Source organism: Taeniopygia guttata, chromosome 5 (genome assembly GCF_048771995.1).
Source record: "Taeniopygia guttata chromosome 5, bTaeGut7.mat, whole genome shotgun sequence".
Taxonomy (NCBI): domain Eukaryota; kingdom Metazoa; phylum Chordata; class Aves; order Passeriformes; family Estrildidae; genus Taeniopygia; species Taeniopygia guttata.
In genome coordinates this window covers 38,281,430-38,302,836 of record NC_133030.1, presented here as the reverse complement: position 1 = coordinate 38,302,836, position 21,407 = coordinate 38,281,430, and the positions used below count along the sequence as shown (strand labels likewise).

Below are 21,407 nucleotides of genomic sequence, written 5' to 3'. Positions count from 1 at the left end.
AATTATTACATGTATAGCTTGAAGAACTGGTTTATAGATTAAAGAAAGAATACTTTAGATGTACTTATGTCAATTTTTACCTTTATGTTTTCTATCTATAAAATGACAATGCTTTCTAACTAACTAATATATTGAAAACAAATTCACTGAATTTTACCCTGTTAGAGAGTAAGTACTAAATAAGAAAGTCTTTCCCCCTCAACCAGAGTGTGTAAGAGTGGGAGACTTAAGGCAGTACAGGACTGATCATGGGCTTTGCAGTGAAGAATAAGTGAGGCACATCTAGAAACCAGCAGTATCACTGAATTGCTTGCTTGAAGTTTGCATTCTGAAATCTCTGATGTGTTTTGATAGGCTGCCTGCTATAGCTTGGTCTTTGTCCTTGTTACTGTGGTCTTGCTGTCTACTCAATTCTTTCATAACAGAGCCTCAGGAAAAGAACAGAAACATTCAAATGAAAACAAAAATGAAGATGGTACAATGTACGCTGCCATCTCATTGTTCCCTCTGCCCCTATTGCTTCCTTCCAGCTTTTTGTCCATCGAAGCTGCTGGGCAGAGACTAGATTTCCTTTTATAGACAGTGTTGGTACATTTGGGGCCCCCTTCCCAGCTGAACCCCTATGCAGTTCTGTTATAAACATTATTAACAGATGGTGCCAAGAAGATATCATGGGAAATTCTGTCTGGAAAGGCAGTAAGAACAGAAGAGCTATATTGAAATGTGGCAAATTCAAAACTGATACGAATGTGTTCATCCTGTGAATCAAGTTTGTCTTTTTAATGCAGCACTATGGTTCAGAAGGGTTCAAAGTGAAATCAGACATTTATATGGTTTGCAGCAATTATCCAGAATTTCCATTTGGATAGAAATTATTCTGGAAGAAATGTAAAACCTTACAGTTACTGAGGATGGCAGCTTGCACAATCCTGAATTGTAGGCCAGTAGTTACAAATACCCTGTCATTATTTAATTTTGTACAAAACATTAAATGTATAATCTGTAGGCTCAAACTATGCCATAAGAATCACATTTTTTAATAGATACAAAACTTAATGTTTTGGTAAGAGAGTAATGAGATTTTTTTTTCAGGTTAGCATAATATATGCTCAATAAATAAATAAAGATATTCAATACCTGGCAACTGACATTCTCACAGTTGAAAACAACCATTTACACAAATGGCCTGGAATTAGCTATTATGACCAAAATGACATATTTATTCATTAATAATTAACAGTTATGACAGACACAGTATGAGTCATGTTCAAAGTTCCTACTAGCAACATTTAAATAATATTGTCCTGATGCAAATGACTAATAGAAATTCATTATTATCTGTGTGCTTGAAAAAACATTGTAATTCCTCTTTCTGTTGGAGGTCAAATCCTAAAAAGTGCTGAGTAATACCACTTTTCACAGACCTTACAGGAATTGTGGGCATTTAGTGTATCTCAAGGATTGATTCTTTGAGGCATAATACAAAGTCTGCAGCTTTTAATTTAGTTCCTGTCTCCAGAAAGATCTTTGGCAGCCTGGCAATTAATTCTCTATATTTAAAGAACTCTAAGATTTTGAAGAGGGATAAGCTTGAAAATGTTTAGTGAAAAATAGACTTCAAATGAAACTCCATCTCATAGCAGTCTGTCATATAAAGCACATGAAAACTAATGGACATTTCAGTGGTTTTAGGACCAGACAGACATCTGAATTTTTGTAAACAAGGTGGATATTTGTGTATTATCTGAATCTGTTTCTGATTTATTTGTATATCCATCTTGGACTACTGATTTTTTTTATCATCTGTCCAGGCATTGGCAGCTTGTTGAATGCTGTGCCCTTTGTATGCCTTATTTATATCTACTATTGATTAACAATCCATTTACTGAAGGAAGCCATTTCTGAATAACGTGCTGGACCATACTGATAAAAAAATTGATTAAAATGACTTCTTCAAAGCTAAATGCTTATTCCCTTCAGCCATTAATATATGCTTTAAACAGATGACCTGACTCTGCTTTAAATAGTTTATGTAATATGACTAGACAAAAACTCAGATAATTATCCTGTTCTATAATTAGATAATATCTATTAGAAGATGCTTAATATTCCCCACTTCTTGAAATAACTTAAAAAGTGAGGAGTTGTCCTTATGCTATTATGTCTCCGATTCAGCTGCCACACAGGAATTTGCAGTATCAGGTTTTTGTGACCTTGTTTGCAGCGTACACACCCAGTGTGTTGAAGCTGAGTATGTGTGGACTATGAACTGGCTCATAAACACTCACTAATGAGTTCAGGAGCAATAGCCCGTTTCTAGTCAGCAGTATTCCTGCTTCCTTCCCCTGCCCTTTCTGGAAATTTTTACCTCTGCTGCTACATAGAGTATGCAACGTATGAATTTTCAACATACAAATAGTAATCCAGATTTGGAAGTTAATGAACAGCATGTAGCCCAGTAATACTTGCAACTGTATTGCTACTGCTAGTGATGGTCCACAGGCCTTGTCCCAAGTGTTCCAAGAGCTCAGGATGGAGGTTTATTCACAGGAACTTTCCCCAGGCTTCTCAGAGCTTTGGTTTTATTTGATTTGGCTGTAACAGTTTTTTTTTTTTTTTTTTTTTTTTTTTTTTTTTTTTTGAAGGACAGGAGGCTATAGCTAATTTGTTTTCTGTGTAACCACATAACCACAATTGTTATATAGAGGTTAATAATTTGTATTTCTTCTGTATAGAATTATATATTTAAGACTCTAACACAGTGTTACAGGGTACATAAATATAGGTCTATTAAAACAGCAGGAATTTTGAGAAATGAAGAGAACAACTGCAGCGTCAAGTAGAGGCATGTGAGAGTAAGAGATGGGGCACAGGCTGGCACTGGACACTCCAAGGCTATAAACAACTTGCCAATGGTCAGTTGAAGAAATACAAACCTGGAGCTGGGCAAAACTATTCTTAGGGATAAAAAAAAAAAAATAAAAAGAAGAAAGAATGAGTATATGAGATAAAAAAAGGATGAACTTAAGATAAACAAAAAGAAAAATACATAGTTACAGGCCACTAAAGAAAAGCAAGGAGTAAAACTTTATTAGCAAATGTATAAAAAGAACCCCAAGTGAGTGATATTTCCAAAAAAAAAAAAAGGAGAGAAAGAAATCATAAACATCAACATTATACTCCTGCAGGCACAGAACTCTAGATGCTAATGATCCACTGTGCTCCCTGCTCACTGTGCTACAAGCTGGAAGCCACAAGGAGGTGAAGGGTCAAGCATGACACCAGGAAGAAGGGTAAGGGTAGGTACTAAATTGTGCATAACAATTTTTACTGTACTATTACTATTGAGACCTTCTATATAGTTTCTTTATTTTTATTTCATTTGTTTTTTGCAATAATTATATTTGGACTGATAATTATTTTATTAAACTGCTACAGTTGCAATTAAAATAAGTTTGGTGTGACTCTAAACATAGGGTATGGATTTCTTTTTGCCTGCAAGAAGATTTTGCACATAACAGTTTCTGTGAAATGGCAGCGACTTGATGGGCTGCTGGATATCAGCCAGCCTTTGTGGTGCTTTTCACCAGGTCTTTTAATGCATCTGTGATGTCTGATCTCATGTACCACAAAAGCTCCACAAAAATTCTTCATTGTGATGCAGTGCAACAACTCCTCTTTGAGAACAAACTTTCACATTTACTTGGATTTAAAAGTACGATCTGCTGAACCTCAGTTTCTCCTGTGGTATAAAAACAGCTTGTTTGGACAAGGAGGGATGACTCTTTTAAACTTCCGTTACGTTTTGCTTTTAGTTTCTGTTCCTGTCTTCTATATGGACTCCTTCAAACGCACTGTTTCTCTTTGGAAGCTGGGGTAGCAGTATGCCACAGAGAGTCTTCACAAATGCACTGGCATTCATTACCTGAGGTCTGCCACCAAACTCTGTTGTGACTGACTTAATTTCTTAAATTCTTTGCATATCAATTCTCATCTAATAAAGGCTATCTATTTTTGTTTTCAGTATCTTGATCCTTGAGACCATACGTGGAACAAAACAATGACTATCACTGTTTAATGTATTACACAGCACAGTGGGACAGTGTGGAAACCCAGGGCACTGGGAATATTTCTCTGTCTGCACCTGAGATTCCCGAACGATAATGTTTCCAGAAGTTCCTATACAATTACAGCTGAAAAGTAAATGGTGTATGTGGACAGGAGAAAGAAGCTGCAGTTAGAATAGCCCAAATATTACTAATGTATTGCACATTTTCTATTTAAACCAATGCTGTCTTCTAGTTCAATTACTGCCAGTGTGTGGCTTTGAGCAAAGCAATTTTCTGCTCCACTTTTTCCATCTGTGATCTGAAAGAGAGAGTGAAAACAGGGGAAAGAGGTTTAAAACCACTGGGTTTTCTCCCTTTTACTAAAAGTAAAACATAATCTCTGATCCTCTTTTTCCATTAGAAGGCAGTACGCTTTTACCTCTCCTCACCTTTGTTGGAGCTACAGGAAGTTGCCTTTCACTACTTCCTACTTTAGCCTCTGCCACACAAATGTGACATAAGCTAATGTTTACAGAGCACTTTGAGTACCTCAGTGCACAGTGTGGTATCAGTACAAATAACACCTAATTATATTTCTAAAATAGGAATGATTCAGACAGCATAGGAGAGAAAATAAATGGCAATTTTGTCTTACTGTTCCAGTTCATATGTATCTCATTACTCTGAATTTAACATTGCTTTCCATTCACCTTAATTACTGGTGTAAGTGCCACAACAGATGCCCTATTACATCAGTATGTGTTAAAAATGCGCAAGAAGGAATTTAATGCCATTTAGTGGATGTGCTCCACTAGAAAAGAGTGGCAATGAAAGTTATGGATTAATGTTGAATGTAAATGGGTTTTGGAAGGCCTTAGGATTTAGCTGGCAATCCCTCCCTAGATCTAACTTTCTTATTTCCCCCTTCCATTTTGGTATCTCTATCTAACATTATCTAGGCCTGCATAATACTTCTATTTGCACTTTAGGATTTAAAATAACAGTAGGACTGTGCAATTGCTTAGCAGGAATTCAGGCCTTGCATTTTGTGATAGTACAAAAAGGAACTGTGTTGGGAATAAAAAGAAGTCTAGCAGTATTGTAGCATAAAAATATACATTAAATTTTATATTCAATGTGTAAAAAAATCAAGAGTGGTACCTAAAGCATTGTGACAGCTAGGACAGGCCAAAATGTATTGGGTTCTACATGCCTCCAGAAAGTAAAACTAAATGGTTAATCTTATAATTAATTTAAAGATATCCCTTCTTAATGATTTTAATATATAATGGAATTCAGTTTTTTTTGCTATGTAATTATTTAGTGATGTAACATTTGATTCAAATTAGGCCCCTAGTCCTGTGATTCTTACTCATGCCTGGACAGTCTCACTGAATTCAAAGACACATTCTTTTTTCTTCCTCTAGAGTCACTGAGGATTATAGAGTTGAAAGAATTAAAATATTTAGCTCAGAGGCATATGTGACTGTATAGATATTCTACTATGTCTGGAATTTGTATGGAAGAACTGACTTATGCTCTAAATCAGTCAACCCACTTTACCAAAATAGACTAATAAGAAGACTGATCTGACAGTAGATTTGAGCATTTCAATTATTTGCCAGTTGCTTATTTTCTTAAGTAACTTGTTTTTGAAGCACAGTCAGGACTAATGGGGAAAGGGAAAATTTAATTAATACAAGGTGAATGCATCTAATTGTCCTAATTTTTCTGTTTTAGAACAAATTACTATAAATTTGCATAACATTTTTTTTTAAATTTCAGATTGAAAAGGGGAAAAATAAAAATAGCATGAATAATTGCTAAAGGAGATGCTAATTTGAATCAGTGCATGGTTAACAGTCTGTTGACCAATTTAGAGAAGAATAATGGGAAAAATCAAGGTTAGCTATAAATCCAATGAAGACAGACTCTTACCCTTATGTAAGCACTGCTGGCACAAAGCAACCCTAAAGCTGATGTACCCAGAGATGGAAGGAGCATCCTGCATCAATATGCCTTGTTATTCCAACTGATTCATATCAGTTTAGCAATAACAAAGCATTACTTAGAGCTGCTATCAGGTGTCCTGGGGGGCTGGGGAAGATAAGTTTTGGGAAAAACTGAGCAAATCTTTCCTTCTTAATGAATGATGTTTTGTCTTGCCCTGTGTTCATGTAACACTCAGCATTATGAGATACTAATTTTGAGCAGGTCTCTGCCTGCTACCATAACAGAGTGAACAATAGGTGTAATAATGATAATTACAGCAATAACATTCAAAAAATTGTTCTAGATTTGGGGTTGTTTATTTGTTTCTGAGTTAAACATGATAAATCCTTCGCAAATATTTACAGGAGCTTCTCATACCTCAGGACTGTCAGAGAGCCCTTGTTTTTCTGGAGTTCCTCATGGGAAAAGTCATCATGTAACAATCTTTGAATAGAAATTGTTCAGCTGACCTTTCTCACAAGTGAATTGCAAATCACTGTATTAGTAAGAGCAATTCAGCTCCTGATCAAAATGAAGCTAACTCAGCAGATAATTATTTCCTGGGAATGTATGTGATTTTTGAAAACAGGTTAACACCCTTACATCAGTACGAGTTTGTGGAGTTGATTTCTGTGAAACATATGATTTCCTGCTTCAGGTGTGAGGCATATTCTTCATTACCACATCCATTGCCAGAATTTTTTTTAAAAAGGTCATTGCATCAGTGCTCATGTTTTTTACCACAGTCAGTTTAGTAAAAATGAAACCAGTGTCCATATATGGTAAAGCAGCCTGGTGCTCATGGCATCTACAGCACAATGTAATCAGGCAGCCCTGCATGTGCTCTTTGAAATATTTCTCAGTAGGATCATCCACATAACTGAGTACAGATGTTCCCAGAGGATCTCCTGCATGTAAACTTTACATATTGAACCTAAGTTGAATGTACAAGCTTATGCAAGGTTTAGACACAATTTCTGTTCCTATGGTTTTGTGTCCCAAGCATTATTCCCTTACCACAACAGTTCCTTCCCTACAACTGCCTGGAGGGAGGTTGGAGTCGGGTGAGGGGTGACCTCTTCTCCCAGGCAAAGGACATAGCCTCAAGCTGTGCCAGGGGAGGTTCAGGTTGGACACCAGAAAAAAATTCTTTATGGAAAGGGTCATTAAACATTGGGATGGACTGCTCAGGGAGGAGGTTGGGTCACCATCATTGGAGGTGTTCAAGAAATGTCTGGACATGGTACTTAGTGCTATGGTTTAGTTTTCTTTGTGGTGATCAGTCAAAGGTTGGACTCAATCTTACAGGTCTTTTCCAATCTTAATGTCCTGAGATTCTGTTTGCACAAGCTAAAAGAAGATAGTCCCAGAAAACACAGGCTTGTGGAGAGAATTCTGGGTCCTGGATTCCAAACACGGCTGGGCATCAGCTGGAAAACTACAATAAGATTATTGTTTATTTTAAAACTAAAAATGATTGAGAGACATACTTTCCTCTTATTAAGAGAGAACTTAAACTGATCACAGAATACATTAAAGAAAATCCCTCCAATTTATATTTTCTCATGACCAGTGAGTTCGCTAATGAAAATTTGGAAGGGTAGAAGTAATTCCCGGTGACAAAGCCACGTCCTCCAGCAGGACCATCTATGCAGTAGGAGAAATGAGGTGAAATTCCTGGAGTTTCAACTGACCTTGTCTGTAAGACACAGAATTACTTCTTGACTTGGGATTCCATATCAATCCATATCCCAGTTTGGGATCACAGCTGACACTGATGAAACCCAGGAGTAACAACTTTTGCAGACGTTGGGTTCGAGAACGCTTAATATAAAAGGGCGTGTTCCTGTTACTGTCCTATGCAGCGGCCAGGGGCCCTCCCAGGGAAGTACGGACGCGGATGCCTGCGGGGCGGAGTGGAAATCGGGAGCCATGGTAGACACTGATCACAGCCAGGTACAAATCCCAGCAGTGCCAGCTGAGCTACCTTCACAAAGCATCACCGAGAGGGATCTTTCGTTGCTGTTTTTGGTGGGGCAGCACGGACGCGAGCCCCCGGCTGTGGCCCCCTAGCGCAGAGCCGCTCATGGCCCGGAGGCTGCGGAGCCTCGGAGCGCCCCGGGCGGTGCCTCTGTCCCCTCCGGCACCGCGACACCCGGGCCGCTCCCGCCCTCCTCCCGGCCGCCGCGGGCGCTCGATGGCTCCGGGCCCGATTGCACAGTCCTGAGCACCGGAGTCGCCCTCACACTCCTCCTCCCTTTCCTCCCCCCTCGCCGCCGGCGGGCGGCGGCAGCTCGGGCAAGGACCCGGCGCCCCCCGCGCCGCAGGAGGGCGGGCGGACGAACGGGGCCGAGCCCGCAGCGCGGCGCGGGAGCGCTGCGGCCGGCAGGTACCGCGGGCGGGGGAGGCCGGGGCTGCTGGGGCTGCGTGAGGGGGCAGCAGGGCCGAGGGCAGCCGGGAGTCCTGCGGGGCTGTGCTTGCCCGAGGCCTGCGCCCGAAAAGTGCTGGATCACCCCCGGAGCCACCAGGTGGGTCGGTGGGTGTCACACACGCAGCCAGCTCTAAAGCCGGCGGCCGGGCGGCTCCCGGGCTCCTGCAGCCCAGCCCAGCCCAGCCCAGCCCGTGCCGCCGCGTCCCGCTCCCCGGAGCTGCGGCAGCGCTCAGCCCCGGCTGGGGAGGAAGGGGAAGGGAGGGAAGGGAGGGAAGGGGGCAGCAAGGCGGGCGCCGCCCGGGTGTCGCGGGGAGCGGCGGCGGGGCGGCCGTGCCGCCGGGCTCAGGGTGGGCGAGCGGGGATGCTTGCCCGGTGCGCGGCAGTACGGATCCTGAGGCTCGGGCAGGGGTTCGGCATCCACTCGCACCGAGGTTCTATGATTTTGGGGTCTGGTTTTATATTTTCTTATAAACCTTGGTAATTCAGAATATTTTGGGAGGGGTAGCAATATTGGAAATTCTGATATCTGGAAATGCTATCGTAAGTTTTTGCAGTTTGAATTCCTGGTTGTCTGGATAGGACAACGACTAAGTTTACACCATATAACTGGTAAGGACCTTGCGCAGGAATGTAAAATGTGTAGTTACATTCGTGTTGACATTTTTGAATGTGGAAAAGAGTAATAGGTGTTGTAAATTTAGTTAAGTGTAAAGTTTATTGAGATACGGGTGGAAGGATGATAGAATATGAGGAAGGCAGATAAAAGTAGAGTTCAGCTTTGTGTTTCTTTGATATCCTTTGAATTTTGGATTCATTAATTGTAGTGATTCTTTGAGTTTGGGGTTTGATTTAGTAGGATTAGGTGTTTGCAGTTGTGCCCATGAACTGTACATTTATTTTAGTCTCACATTCCAGAAATATTTTCCCTGTCTTCAGAAATAGTCAAGCTATATTGTATGCTTTAGTGTTTTGCTACAGGATATGTAAGTCTCAATCCATGTATGGAATAACAGTTGAGACACAGAAGATAGGTTACTTCTGGTTGTGTGATGAATGGAGCTTGGGTTTCTTTTCGTGATGGTTTTACACAATGAAAAGGAGGAGGTGGGGGGAGGAAGCCAGTTTACTGTTACACTAAGTGTAGCCATACATTGAAAACTTGTGCTTGATTACTGAACATAGGATTGTTTCTGTAGTCAGGAAAATATCTGACTTACTGACTAGTTAATGATGTTGTATGCAAACACATGAAAAACTTTATTAATCAATGCAGGATGATCTTCTGTTTTAAGATTCAGAACACCCTACCGAGGTAGGAGATTAGAAACATTTTCAGAATGCAGGCTGTTTCTTCTATTCATCTTTTACCTGTATTTACTGGGTTCAGGTAGCAGAACCTTTAAAGAGACACACAGTGTATCTATAGCTACACTGCACGCTGAAAAGGTTTTAAACCTCTAGGCAGTTACATTTTTGAGCTGTTTTGGAGTTTCTTTGGGGAACAGCCACATAAAATACCTAGAGAATGAACCATTGCAGTGAGGTATGTCAGTGGTTTGTGCCCGGATAGTGATCTCTGATCTGCCAAACAAGTCTCCTGTAGAGTTTCCATCTGTGAGGGCTTCTGCTGCTAAATTTCTGTGTCGGTGTTTCAGTGCAGTTGAAATCTAATAATAGTAAAAGCTATAGTGATTTTCAGGAAAAATAAGTATCCTTTTCTGGTATTTCAGTATATATTCAATAAAAATTCCCTGTGGCTTAATTTAATGCTAAGATAGACTGGATTCAGCATTTACCTTAACAGAGATTGGTGGCTAAAATCAACCTACTTTTTTGATAATCCATATACATATATATCACCTACTGTAAGTCAATTTAACATTTTAACAAGTAATTTCATTTCCTGAAACTTCTGTCAATGTGACAAAAAAAAATCAAAAACAAGCAAACAACAAACCCCACCCTGTCAGCATATTTAGTTTGGTATATTTTGTCTCTATTAGATACATAATATTGTCTACAACATTCTCAGGACTAAAGCTATGTTCAGACATATATTGAAATTGGTATATATTATTGTCAGCAGATGGATATTTATAATTCTGTGGTGTTCATGCATTTGCCTTGCTATCACACCAGGTTTTTAATCTGCAAAGAAATAAACACGAAGAATCCTATGCGTTTTTATTCAGACCTAAATTAGTTATAACTATCTTTTTGAAGTTTACTTAGTCCAGTTTTGGGGAAAAAGAAAATGTTTTAAACTCACTTTGTCAGTATCAGATATGGTACCCTCTTTCTGATTAGTAGAATCATTGGTTAATTTTTTGTATGTAATTTGCCCGGTTGACTGCAAACAAAATAATGTTATGAGGTCCCTATAATGGAACCAAGTTTATCTTTTGACTGTAACTTTCAGAAATGAACCTGAATAATACTCAAAAGTTGTGAGGGCCAGGGAGGTCAGAGTATGCCAGTAGTGCCCACTGTGAAGCTCAGGAAATGGTTGTTTATATTTCTCAGTTACTGAATGTTGGTGTTTCTTGGTTTTCTGGAATAATTCTTCTCACGTGGAGATAAAAATTAAAGTGATAATAAAAAAACATGAAAGCAAAGTGTATGTACTTTTTAATACTATGAATTAATATCTTCCAATTGTTTTTTCAAAATGTCTTTAATATTTTGCATTGCTAAAACAGCTATTGCATTTTCAGGCACTTTGTTCAGGGTATTTTTCTCGAATTATGTCAAGCTTTGTCCTCAAAACTTCACAGAAATCATTCAGCATTCCTAGAAGACATTGTCTTGTTGTTTCTTTCACACTTCAGCAAATGTATATTGTGTTGTAGTTCTTATCAATGTCACTGTTATGTGTGAGGATTGTGGGTGGTCACATTCTTTGAGTGAATCGTTTTAAAACCAGGAAGCCCAGAGCAAGAATTCTGGTAGATTTCACTTAGCTCTTCGTTGCCTTTAAGCTTTATTGCTCTTTCAGATACAGAGTAATTCCTCCAAAATTTGGAAATCAATAACATTTGATAAGCATTTTGGTAGGAAAACCAGTCATTTGGGACTGTTCCTGAGGGAGTAAACATGTACTTTGTGTGAGCATCATGGTTCACAAAACATCAAAATACAACCCCTTTGTTTTGCAACACAAATGGAAGTAGCTGAGAAGTTAACAAGAATTCTGTTTGGGCTGCATGATATTTGTTCTTTAGAACAGCCTGAAATGCTGTGGGAACACTGCAAGACCTACATAGGTAGAGGATACAATATATGGAGATGCACTTGGATTGCATCTTTAACAAGTTCCTGCATAAATGCCACCAAATTTTCAGTGAGAGAATAGACACATAGCATTCCTGTGGCAAATTTCTTCATCCAGAGCACTATTAAGAGGAAAGACTGAAAGAAAAGTATCTTGTTTCAACATCTATGATTTCAGAGTCGTATTTCTAAACAGTATAGTTGCATACAAAAATATAATGTAAGGGGAAGTTGTCCTAGTCTGAAATCTTCAGCAATAACTAGAGGAAGTGGCTGTGCTATCATCTGTTATTTTTTGTTGCTCATAGACAGATTCTTAATTGCTTTTTGCTGTTTGGGATAAGCAATGTGTGATGCAAATGTGTACATATTTTTATTTAAAGAGGATATGTGAAGGAAACCGAGCCCCACTGTAGCATAGAATATACAATAAAACATTGGAGTATTCAACCATGAGATTTTTTTGCTGTGTTTTTCACATGCTAATGCACTCAAAATTTGATATTAGGAGTTATAGTTCTGCTTGATTTAAGGGCCTTAAAATTTTGGACCTTCTCCTCTGTGACCTTTTCCGTGTGCTCTGAGCTGTAGTCTTGTGATGACTTTCTCTTGTGGCTTCTTCTTGCAAACTGCTGTCAAAACGTTACTGTTGGTCCCATCTTTTCTGTGCCTGGCTTTAAATTTCTCTACTGCTGCCCAATGTAACATAACACTACAAAATACCTGGCATTTTTATGGTTCTGTATTAATTTTGGATGAAAAGCATTTGTCAGTTTGATGCCAAGGGTAATTTGGCTCAAATTGATGGGGCCAATCAGTGACAAATTCCAGTATGTGTGTGTATGTATTGAAAGATTGGGCTCTGGTTTCATAAGTTGTTCTTAAACCTCTTCACAAAGTATTTAATCAGCCAAACAGTGTTTCTGCTAAAGAAACAGTCTTCAGGGGAGTTAACTTTCTCTTTGTCTCTTCCTTGCCTCTCTTCTTGCCTCGGTGCTCAAATTTTCTACATCTGCTTGTATGTTTCTTTGAACATACATACAAGAAAGCAGTAAAAGTGCACATGAAATTCCCAGCTTCTTCTTTTCTTTTCTTTTCTTTTCTTTTTTTTTTTTTTTTTTTTTTTTGGTTGACTGAATGGGTGAGAGTGATAAGCCCTACTGAACATAAAATATGTACAGAGGGGTCACTGTTATGTTGGGACCAGCAGTTACGTGCTCTTGCTTAATGTAGCTCTGTGGAGAAAACATTTAAAGCTTGTGTATATAGAAAAAAGTTACAAGTCGGTTGAATGATGGGGATCCTGCCACACAAAGGATGTGGAAGTACTGATTCACTTACACTGATGCTTTTATTTAGCTTTGCCTTCTCTAACAGAAGATTTTGAGACAGACTTTGCTCCTGTGAGTTAGTTGAGAATAGTTTATAGAAGTCAGTAAGTAAACAAAGGCTGCTTGGTTTTCCATTAATTATCAACATATTTATCTATTGAATATTCCCACTCTGATATATTTCCAGTGTCTAAACTCCAAACTCATTTAAGCTGAAATTTTAGGTTTTTTATTCCTTTTGTTATCATATTACTGAGATTCTGTAATTGTTCCTTATTTAAATCAGATTATTTCAGTGTGTGCTATAAATTTCCTGGGCCATAATATCTCCCATTTGAAGTTGCTGGAGTTTGAACTTGTACTTTTTGCCTTCTCCAGACGTGGGTGCCTCTTTATTTTTGCCTACTAGCATAAACAGTACACTGTAACTATTGGATTTTGGTCCATGTTTCATTCATTAGTAGCTGCATTTGGCTGATGCTTTAAGGTCTTTTCGCCCAGCTGGCAAAGACTCAGTTTCTTCTGTCAGAAGTAAGTCGGAGGGAGCTGGGCAGGAGTTGTGTTGATGTTTGGAAGGCAGTGAACAGGTCCGTGCGAGGGTGTAGCAAAGGTTTGGGCATCGATGTCTCTCCGTGCAGTCGGCTCAGATGCGCTGCTAACGATCATCCCATTAAACTTTTAAACAGTGCTGCGGGAGTAACATTGATCTCAACTCTTTATGGCTGGAATTGAACGTGTCAGGCTGGGAGGCTTTCTCTTAAACTTATTGGTTCACTTGTTAGGCAGATGATAATGAATCTTGCTTTGCGAAGAGAAGAACGTGGATTTGAAGTCAGTTAAAATACCAATGCGGTGCAGTGAGGGTCATGGTGAAGCTAGCGAATGTGCTTCAGCTCTGTTTTTCAGCAGTGGGATGGTTATGGCATCGATTGTGTAGTCAGCCCAATGGCAGCTGTTATGAAAACACTGGTTGTCATTATTACTGGTCGTTCTTCATCTTAATCATGACTCTTATTCATTATAGTTTTTTTACTGTTACTCATTACTGTCAATGAGTAACAGCAGTAGTTTCTTAAAGGAATGCTATGCACTGTGTCTCTGCTAGATTAGTCATTGGTACAAAATTGAATCCACATGTTTATTATCTTATATCAGATTTAGTGCAGAATTATGTTAATACTTTTGAAATTAAAAATATATAAATAATTATTATTAAGGTAAGCTAAACGGCACTTTATTTTCTTCACTACAAAGCAGGTGTAAAGACTTAGACCCTCATCTAGATTGTGCATTAGATTCTAACCTGAGCCTCCTGCTCAGAGAACTGAGGCTGATCAGATTTCTGTTTGAGCAGCACTTGTTCCTGGCAAAGAGAGTCAAACTGGTGGATCAGAGATCAAATATGAAAAATTTTAAAAGAAAATAAATTTGTAAGTATAAACTTGGTCTGTGGGGTAGTTTCCATTACTTGTGTCGCTCTTCACTGAAACAACGAGTCATAATTTGAAGGCTGATTTTTAGTGAGAGACCAGTTAGGAGTTTGCTTTATTGCAGATTACTTTTTTTTTGGTACTTCTTATTTTTCTGTGCGTAAGCAAAATATGTCAAGAGTTGGAAGGAAGAGGAAGAGTGAAATTCATTAAGTTGCTGTTATTGCTCATAGCTTTTTCATTGGTAATGTTACAATTTTTAATTAGACTTCCATGTGAAAGATACACAGCAGTCTATGGTCTGCTTCCCTCATCTTTTAAAGCCTGAAGAGATTATCTAGCTTGGAATGAACTTGATCCAAATAATAGATCTATTTAGGTTTCTCACTCTGTTATAACTTTATCATGGGTGGTCTGTTGGTTCTCATATTTGAAAGACAGTAGCTGAAGGCATCTACTCAGATCAGTCATACCCTGGTTGAATCACCTTTTATTTAAAAACTAGAGGTCCTTTTTTCTCATTGAGGTTTGTCAGAAACTTCAACAATACAGTTGTTGGATTTTAATGCTTGATGCACCCTGTATTTCTTTCAGTTTACAGGGTGGTATTCCATCTAGTGCTTGCTCCAAGGGCTTTTTTGAGCTCTTTTCTGACCAGTCTTGAATAATCCTGCTTGTCAAATTGGCAGTTGATAAATGAAAAAAAAAGTTTAGTAGTAAGTAGGAACAACTTCTGCCTTGGCCAATACATCTTTGTGCCAGTTTTGTAACATAATGTAAAATAAACTTATCTCACAGGAAAAAAAAAAAAAAAAAAAAAAGAGGAATTTTTGATTGATCTGTTCTTGTAGTACTGATGGGAAAATAGTTCTTGTAATTGCTTCAGTTACCTAAAAACAAAACCAAAAGGATGGTGTATCATGTTGGTTGGTAAATGAAGATTTCATCAGGCATGTATGCCTTTTTATTTTGGTTGATGGAATAGCATACATCTCATTTAATTAAATTTCACATTTTTTCCCTATATTTCTTTTTCATATTGAGAAGCATCAAAATTACAGCACCAGGGGAAAAGCACTATCAAATAATTCAGCATTTCTAAATGTGGGTTTCTTGTAAATAAAGGTGCATCTTTACATGCTTAGGTTGTACTTCATTGATTTACTGGTGCTGATGACGGCCAAGCAGCTCCAGCTGCTGACAGAACGTTCTCTCTTTCCTGGTGCTTGACCAGCCCAGAGCGTGGCTGTGCTACGCCTTCAATTAGAACAGAGTCCCACCCATGCCTGGGCAGTGTGGCTTTGGGATTGATGTTTTCTTCTCCTTAGAAATTGCCTGGAAACATCTTGTATACATAACAAGGACATATTTACTATTAAGTGAATGCAGGTCGTTCCGAAATTCTGTGCTGGTGTTCAACTTTGCACTGGGAGCCCTGTGCCTTTTGCACTGTTCTCTGCAAAACCAGTATGCTGCAGGAGAACTTCATGCCCTACATTCTTGCCCTGCTTTTCCTAAGTTTCTAGCCATGTGCCCTTCTTTTTATCATTACTTTTGAAACTTCATAAGTGTCCCTGGTGTGCAGGCTTACAGCTTATTGAAGGGAAACTCAATAAGTGTTTGGAATAAGTTTTTTGCATAGGGTAAGGAGTATGGTGCTTTCTATACAGGTTTGTGGGATTAAGGCTTGCTTGTTGATCAGCAGTGGAAAGATCAGGTCTGGGATTTTGAATATTTTTTTCCTGTATGGACAGTTCTGTTTCTACAAAACTAATCCTTGCATAGTAAGCAGTCAGCTTTTGTAATTCAGTCCTAATAGTCTTTTTTTTTTTTTTTTTTGAGAAATGGTAGTGTTTCTGGTCATGTTAGCAGGCATTCATTATAAAGATCAGCAATTGCACCAGAACATTTTTTCGTTCTTTAATTTAGGCTAAAAATAAATAAATTTATATTGGTTTTGCAAGTGTGTGCTTATACAATCGGAGTGTTTCATTTAGAAACACTATTATTTGTTATTAAAACACTATTATTTACAATAATAACTTGGGATAGTGTTGCTTAGGGCTTTGTGTTAGAAACCCCTGTGGGTGCAGGTTCTGCATATTCTCAATACCGGTCGCAGTGACCAGTAATTCTTACAGTGAAAATCTTTGTCTCTGTCAGGAGGTAATCTTCCTTGTTTTTGTTATAAAGTAAAGAATCTGTCTTCATCCTCTTGGTCACCTGCCCTTTTGAAGGCTGTGAGGTCATCTTGAATCTTTTCTTCAGCAGGCTGAACACTGGTTTACCAGGCAGAAAGAAGTGTGGATTATTCTGATATGCACATGTGCTTTTTATTTGTTTTCAGCATCAGTCTTTTGAAGAGTGATTGAAAAGTGAATACTTTCAAAATAACATGCAACCTGTATTTTATGTCCTACCAGAACAAGTTCAAGTTTAATGAGTTTTGAAAGGAAATGTTTTTGCCCATGAATTCTACTACTAAAACTATATCTGGAGGCTAGTAGAATGGGTTGATAATCCTCATGTCATGTATTGATAGTATTGTACATTAATTTTTCAGAACAGTTGAATCACCTTTGCCAGTTCTGCTGATTGTTGGATAATATTTCTAGAAAATTATTATGGTTATGATGCTGTTTAAACTAACTTTTTACTGGTTTAGAATTAAACTGAGTTAACAAAACAGAAATGAGAAAGGTGATTTCAGAAGTTAAATGAGCCCAGTTGTGTGGTGTATATGGTGGGTCTGCCAATTTAAATGTAGCATATAAAGAGATAATAATATTCATCCAGTCTTTTTTGGTGAGCTATGACTTAATAAACATTGATGGTATTACAAGACTTTGGAATTCTTGTTTTCTGTAGAAACACTTGTATCTTATGTGCTTTCATTCCTAACATTGATCTTTGTATTAATTATTTTCTTAGAAAATTGAGTTCTTAACACCCTTTATACAAAAGCCTGGAGAAGCAGAGAGACAGTTTTTACAATGAGGAGAAATTATCTGCTAGGTAAGTTAAGTGCCAATGTCTGACAACAAACTGATCTTTTCAGTTAGGGAAGACAACTGAGTTGTAATCCTGGGTATATAAATTGGGTAAGTTGCTGTGGTAGTAGGTGGTTTAGATATGGTAGACATTAGAACGGGCCTTGGATGAGGGGAAAATGGAGCATTTGTGACTTAACATGTAATTTTCATGCTGAGAAGTGATGAAACTACACTTAATCCAGGTTTTTTTTTTATATGTTTTAAAAAATGTGAGAGCTAAATTATGTGAGTGTTGTAGGAGTGAGATAACTGATAAATTGTGAACTTCTGTGTACCTAGGTGGACAAAATCTGTAGAGGTATAATGTGCTATGTATATTTAGATGTGCTTGCCATTTTATAGAGTGGTGCCATGTCAAGCCTCTTGGTATTTCAGGTAGATTTGAAGCAACGTTCATAATGATAAATTAAATATGACTAGTTTTTTTTTTGTGAGTAAATTTTAATAAAAATGTGTAAAAAGTGGTAAAGGTAACCTTCGTCTCTGTGTTTGATGACATCCTGAGTACTGAATTATTTAGCAATGCTTTGTATTGCCCATCTACTATTTGAGGGATCACTTTACACTGTAATATTTTTGCTGCATAGAAAAAATTGTGTTCAGCAGTCTTAGTGACCTCTGAAAAGGATAACTTGCTTGGGAGTTTAAAATGTGGTTGACATTTTACCAGAATCTCCATGACTGTTTTTATTTGTGAAGTCTACAGATTATTCTATTTTATATTTTGAGGCAATATGGCATTTAGATATTGGGGGGGGGGGGGGGGGGAGATATCATTAGAAGTTATTTTCCATCTTGGTTTTCTTATCAACAATGTGGAAATTCTCAAAATAGTCTGAGAGACATAAGTAAAACATAGCTTCTTTAGAACTTTGAGTTTTGAAACAATCTTTTCAGGTTTGGGTTTGGTTTTTTGTTTTTTTTTTTTCCAAAAGAGATTATTAGAGGTTTGCTCAGCAGTGAAATTCTGGGGTCTTTTTATGCCTTACTTGGTATTGAGAATGTCCAATAATATGTCAGCATTTATACTTGTGAATATAATTAACAGGAGTTTGTTAATTGTTGGTTGCAACTTTTGCTGCACTTTGTTTCTTGATAACAAAATCATTATGTTTGAGGTCAGTTGGTCATTACTTTTGGGTATATGATTAAAGACTAGAAAACCTTACTTCATGCAAAACAAGGTGAAGTAAAATCAGTCCTGATGTATTCAGATGTATATTTAACTTCAACTGGCATATTACATCAACACCATTATCTCATTTTCAAAAACATTTGGTATTACTAAGGACATCCAAATAACACTGCTGTAATTTCCTTTTTATATTAGGCTTTCTTTGCAAATTTATTTTACTAAGTCAAGCATTAATACTATATATTATGTGATGGTTGACACTCATTAACTTTTTTTTCCCTTTTTCCTGTTTAGATGTTCAAACTTCTGATTTGCCAGATATTAATGAGTAATTTTGGTAGTTCATTGGATTTTTTTTTCATTCCGTGCTGTTGGGAGATTTGAGGAAAATTTCAAGGAATGGAGTTAGCTCACAGTTTGCTACTTAATGAAGAAGCATATAACCAGCTTGGTGAATTTCAAAAAGCAGAGTTCATTTTTGAATGGTTACAGTTTTTGGAAAAACTTTTACCAGTGACTAGCAGAGTAAGTGTAATAAGACTTGAGAAGAAAAGCCTGTCTTTTTATTATTTTGTTTAAAATCAAAGAGCAGCCTGCAATGTTATTTGCCTTATGTCTTGTATGCACAAGGAGTAAAAGTATATTTAGTGTTAGCAGCAGCTTTCTAAATGTTATAAGGTCTTGGTCACAACCCTTCTAGTGACAGAGCCACTTGTCCAATGAAAGGAATTTTAATTATTTTTAACTCCTATTCTTACTGCAAGATTTTGCAGCCCCATTATGAAGAATGTTAGTAATGTTTCCACCTAGTGTTGCACAATGATTTGATGCTTCTCTACCAAGCAGGAATGTAACATCTTTCTCTTTGGTTTTTTTTTTTTTTTTTTTTTTTGTAATTTTCGTTGTTAAATTATAAAATATCTGTTTCCAGCCAACTCTCCAATTGTTTGATTCGCTGTTTAGTGTATATTAAGTAGGTTATGTAGACATGTGATAGTAAACTAACTAACATAATGCTAATTTGTGATGAAAATACCTAAATGAAAACCAGTGCCAGGTTCTTTTTTTTTAAGAGTATTTAAAAATGTATGTAAGACTGGATAATTGTTTTAAGGGAAGTTCTTTCTTTTCTAATGCTCAAGCTCTTGAAAGTCAGCTTCTTTTTTAAAGTTCTTCTTTGCTACTAAACTTATTATATATCTATGAATTCTTTTATTTTAAAGCAGACATTAAAAGAAAGAAAAGGCAACTTTGTTTGAGAAAGATTTAAGCATAGACATGCCACAGGGAAAATACACTTGAAACACTGCTAGCAATAATTGTGCTCTGAAAAAAAGTGTTGGGTTTTTTAAGAAGGATAAAATAGTCACATACTTTAAATGCCTTTTCTTTAAGCATAAAAATGCAATAAAATGTTCATTTGTAGTTCAGAATGTCATTATCAGAATGGTAATAATGAAAAGTAAGGATAATCTGAATTAATCATCTGTAACTAACTTTTAAATGTAACTGAACTTTAACCGGTTACTGATTTAATTTCCAGGCTGATATAAGGGAAAATCAGAAGAAACTGGTTGAACAATTGACTTCTTTATTAAACAATTCACCAGGACCTCCTACCAGACGGCTTCTTGCCAAGAATTTAGCTGTAATTTATAGCACTGGAGACACTTTTTCTGTTTACCAAACAATTGACAAATGCAATGAACTCATTCGGAGTAAAGATGACTCACCGAGTTATCTGCCTACAAAACTGTAAGTGTGTTTTTACCCTCAACCTTCAGATCCAGTAGTAACGAGATAAGTTTAAGTGGTGAGATTCATTTGAGTTCACTGCCACAAAATAGGTAATAAAACAAAGATTGGGCTGGTAGTCCATGTTGTATATGAGTATCAGGAACCAAAAGGGTAGAAGACACCTGGTGGACTCCAGCCAGACAATTGAAAATCAGGCTAGGGAGAATATCAACAATGGATAACAGAGTTATGAGAGGGCAGGTGTATTTTCCTTCAAATAGTTAGTAATAGTGCTTGAGAAGAGCAGTAAAACAGACAGTTGTGAAGCACAACTTCAGGTATAAAAGACAGTTCCTGAGTACTTTTCTTAATTCAGGTGGGAAACTGGATATAGTTGAAAACATCTGAAATGTTTGTAAATAAATGCCAAAAGCTTTTCCAACAGAGCAGAGAAACATGAACTGCTACTTCAGAATGTGGAGCCAAATTTTTATGTGCAGACATGTTATAAATAACCTTCATTCCCAAAATTATGCACATCTCTCACTATAGTGAAGCAAATTATAGATGAGATAGAAGGTAGTAAAGATAGATGAACAACATCCTTTTGCATTAATTATATGGTATTGAAAGCAGAGCAGGATCTCTCTTCCTCCTTTACTTCACATGCTAAACCTGTTTCTGACAAGACAAGTAAAGATTCCTGAAAATAGATTTTGCAATGAGTAAGTTGTATTTTCTTATATCATTTTTTTTTTTGTTTCCCTCTTGTTCCAGTTGCCCTCTTGTACAGTCTTTTGAGTTAGGAATAAGTTTGCTATAAAGGATCTTAGTCTTGCAAAGTAAATTACTGCTGTAGTACATTTTTAACGATTATATCCATTAACATTAGAGTTGAGTTGTTGTGTGGGACAGAGTTCTGCAGGTCTTCCCGCTTCAACTGTGATGTGCCACACTGGAGGAAATGGGTGATGTCAGT

General features: G+C 37.5%; 1 protein-coding gene and 1 long non-coding RNA gene across 14 annotated transcripts in view; both read left to right on the top strand.

The window, feature by feature from the left end:
- The first annotated feature begins 2,632 nt into the window (after positions 1-2,632).
- On the top strand, positions 2,633-4,026 carry LOC140684303 (uncharacterized). The gene is made up of 2 exons (XR_012056403.1): positions 2,633-3,299; positions 3,816-4,026. It is a non-coding gene; the product is annotated as an uncharacterized lncRNA (long non-coding RNA).
- Positions 4,027-7,900: 3,874 nt separating this feature from the next.
- Positions 7,901-21,407, top strand: part of HEATR5A (HEAT repeat containing 5A) — a 64,581-nt gene continuing 51,074 nt past the window's right edge. For 4 of the 13 annotated variants that reach the window (XM_072930195.1, XM_072930192.1, XM_072930196.1 and 1 more), the window contains exons 1-4: positions 8,203-8,569; positions 17,435-17,518; positions 18,986-19,216; positions 20,235-20,446. In XM_072930195.1, coding sequence (XP_072786296.1) covers positions 19,091-19,216; positions 20,235-20,446 — 338 coding nt within the window. In that variant the 5' untranslated portion in view covers positions 8,203-8,569; positions 17,435-17,518; positions 18,986-19,090. Of the gene's footprint in view, positions 7,998-8,201; positions 8,570-8,653; positions 9,082-17,434; positions 17,519-18,985; positions 19,217-20,234; positions 20,447-21,407 lie in introns of those variants that run through there. The other 9 variants (XM_072930193.1, XM_072930190.1, XM_030274591.4 and 6 more) reach the window with 8 other exon arrangements.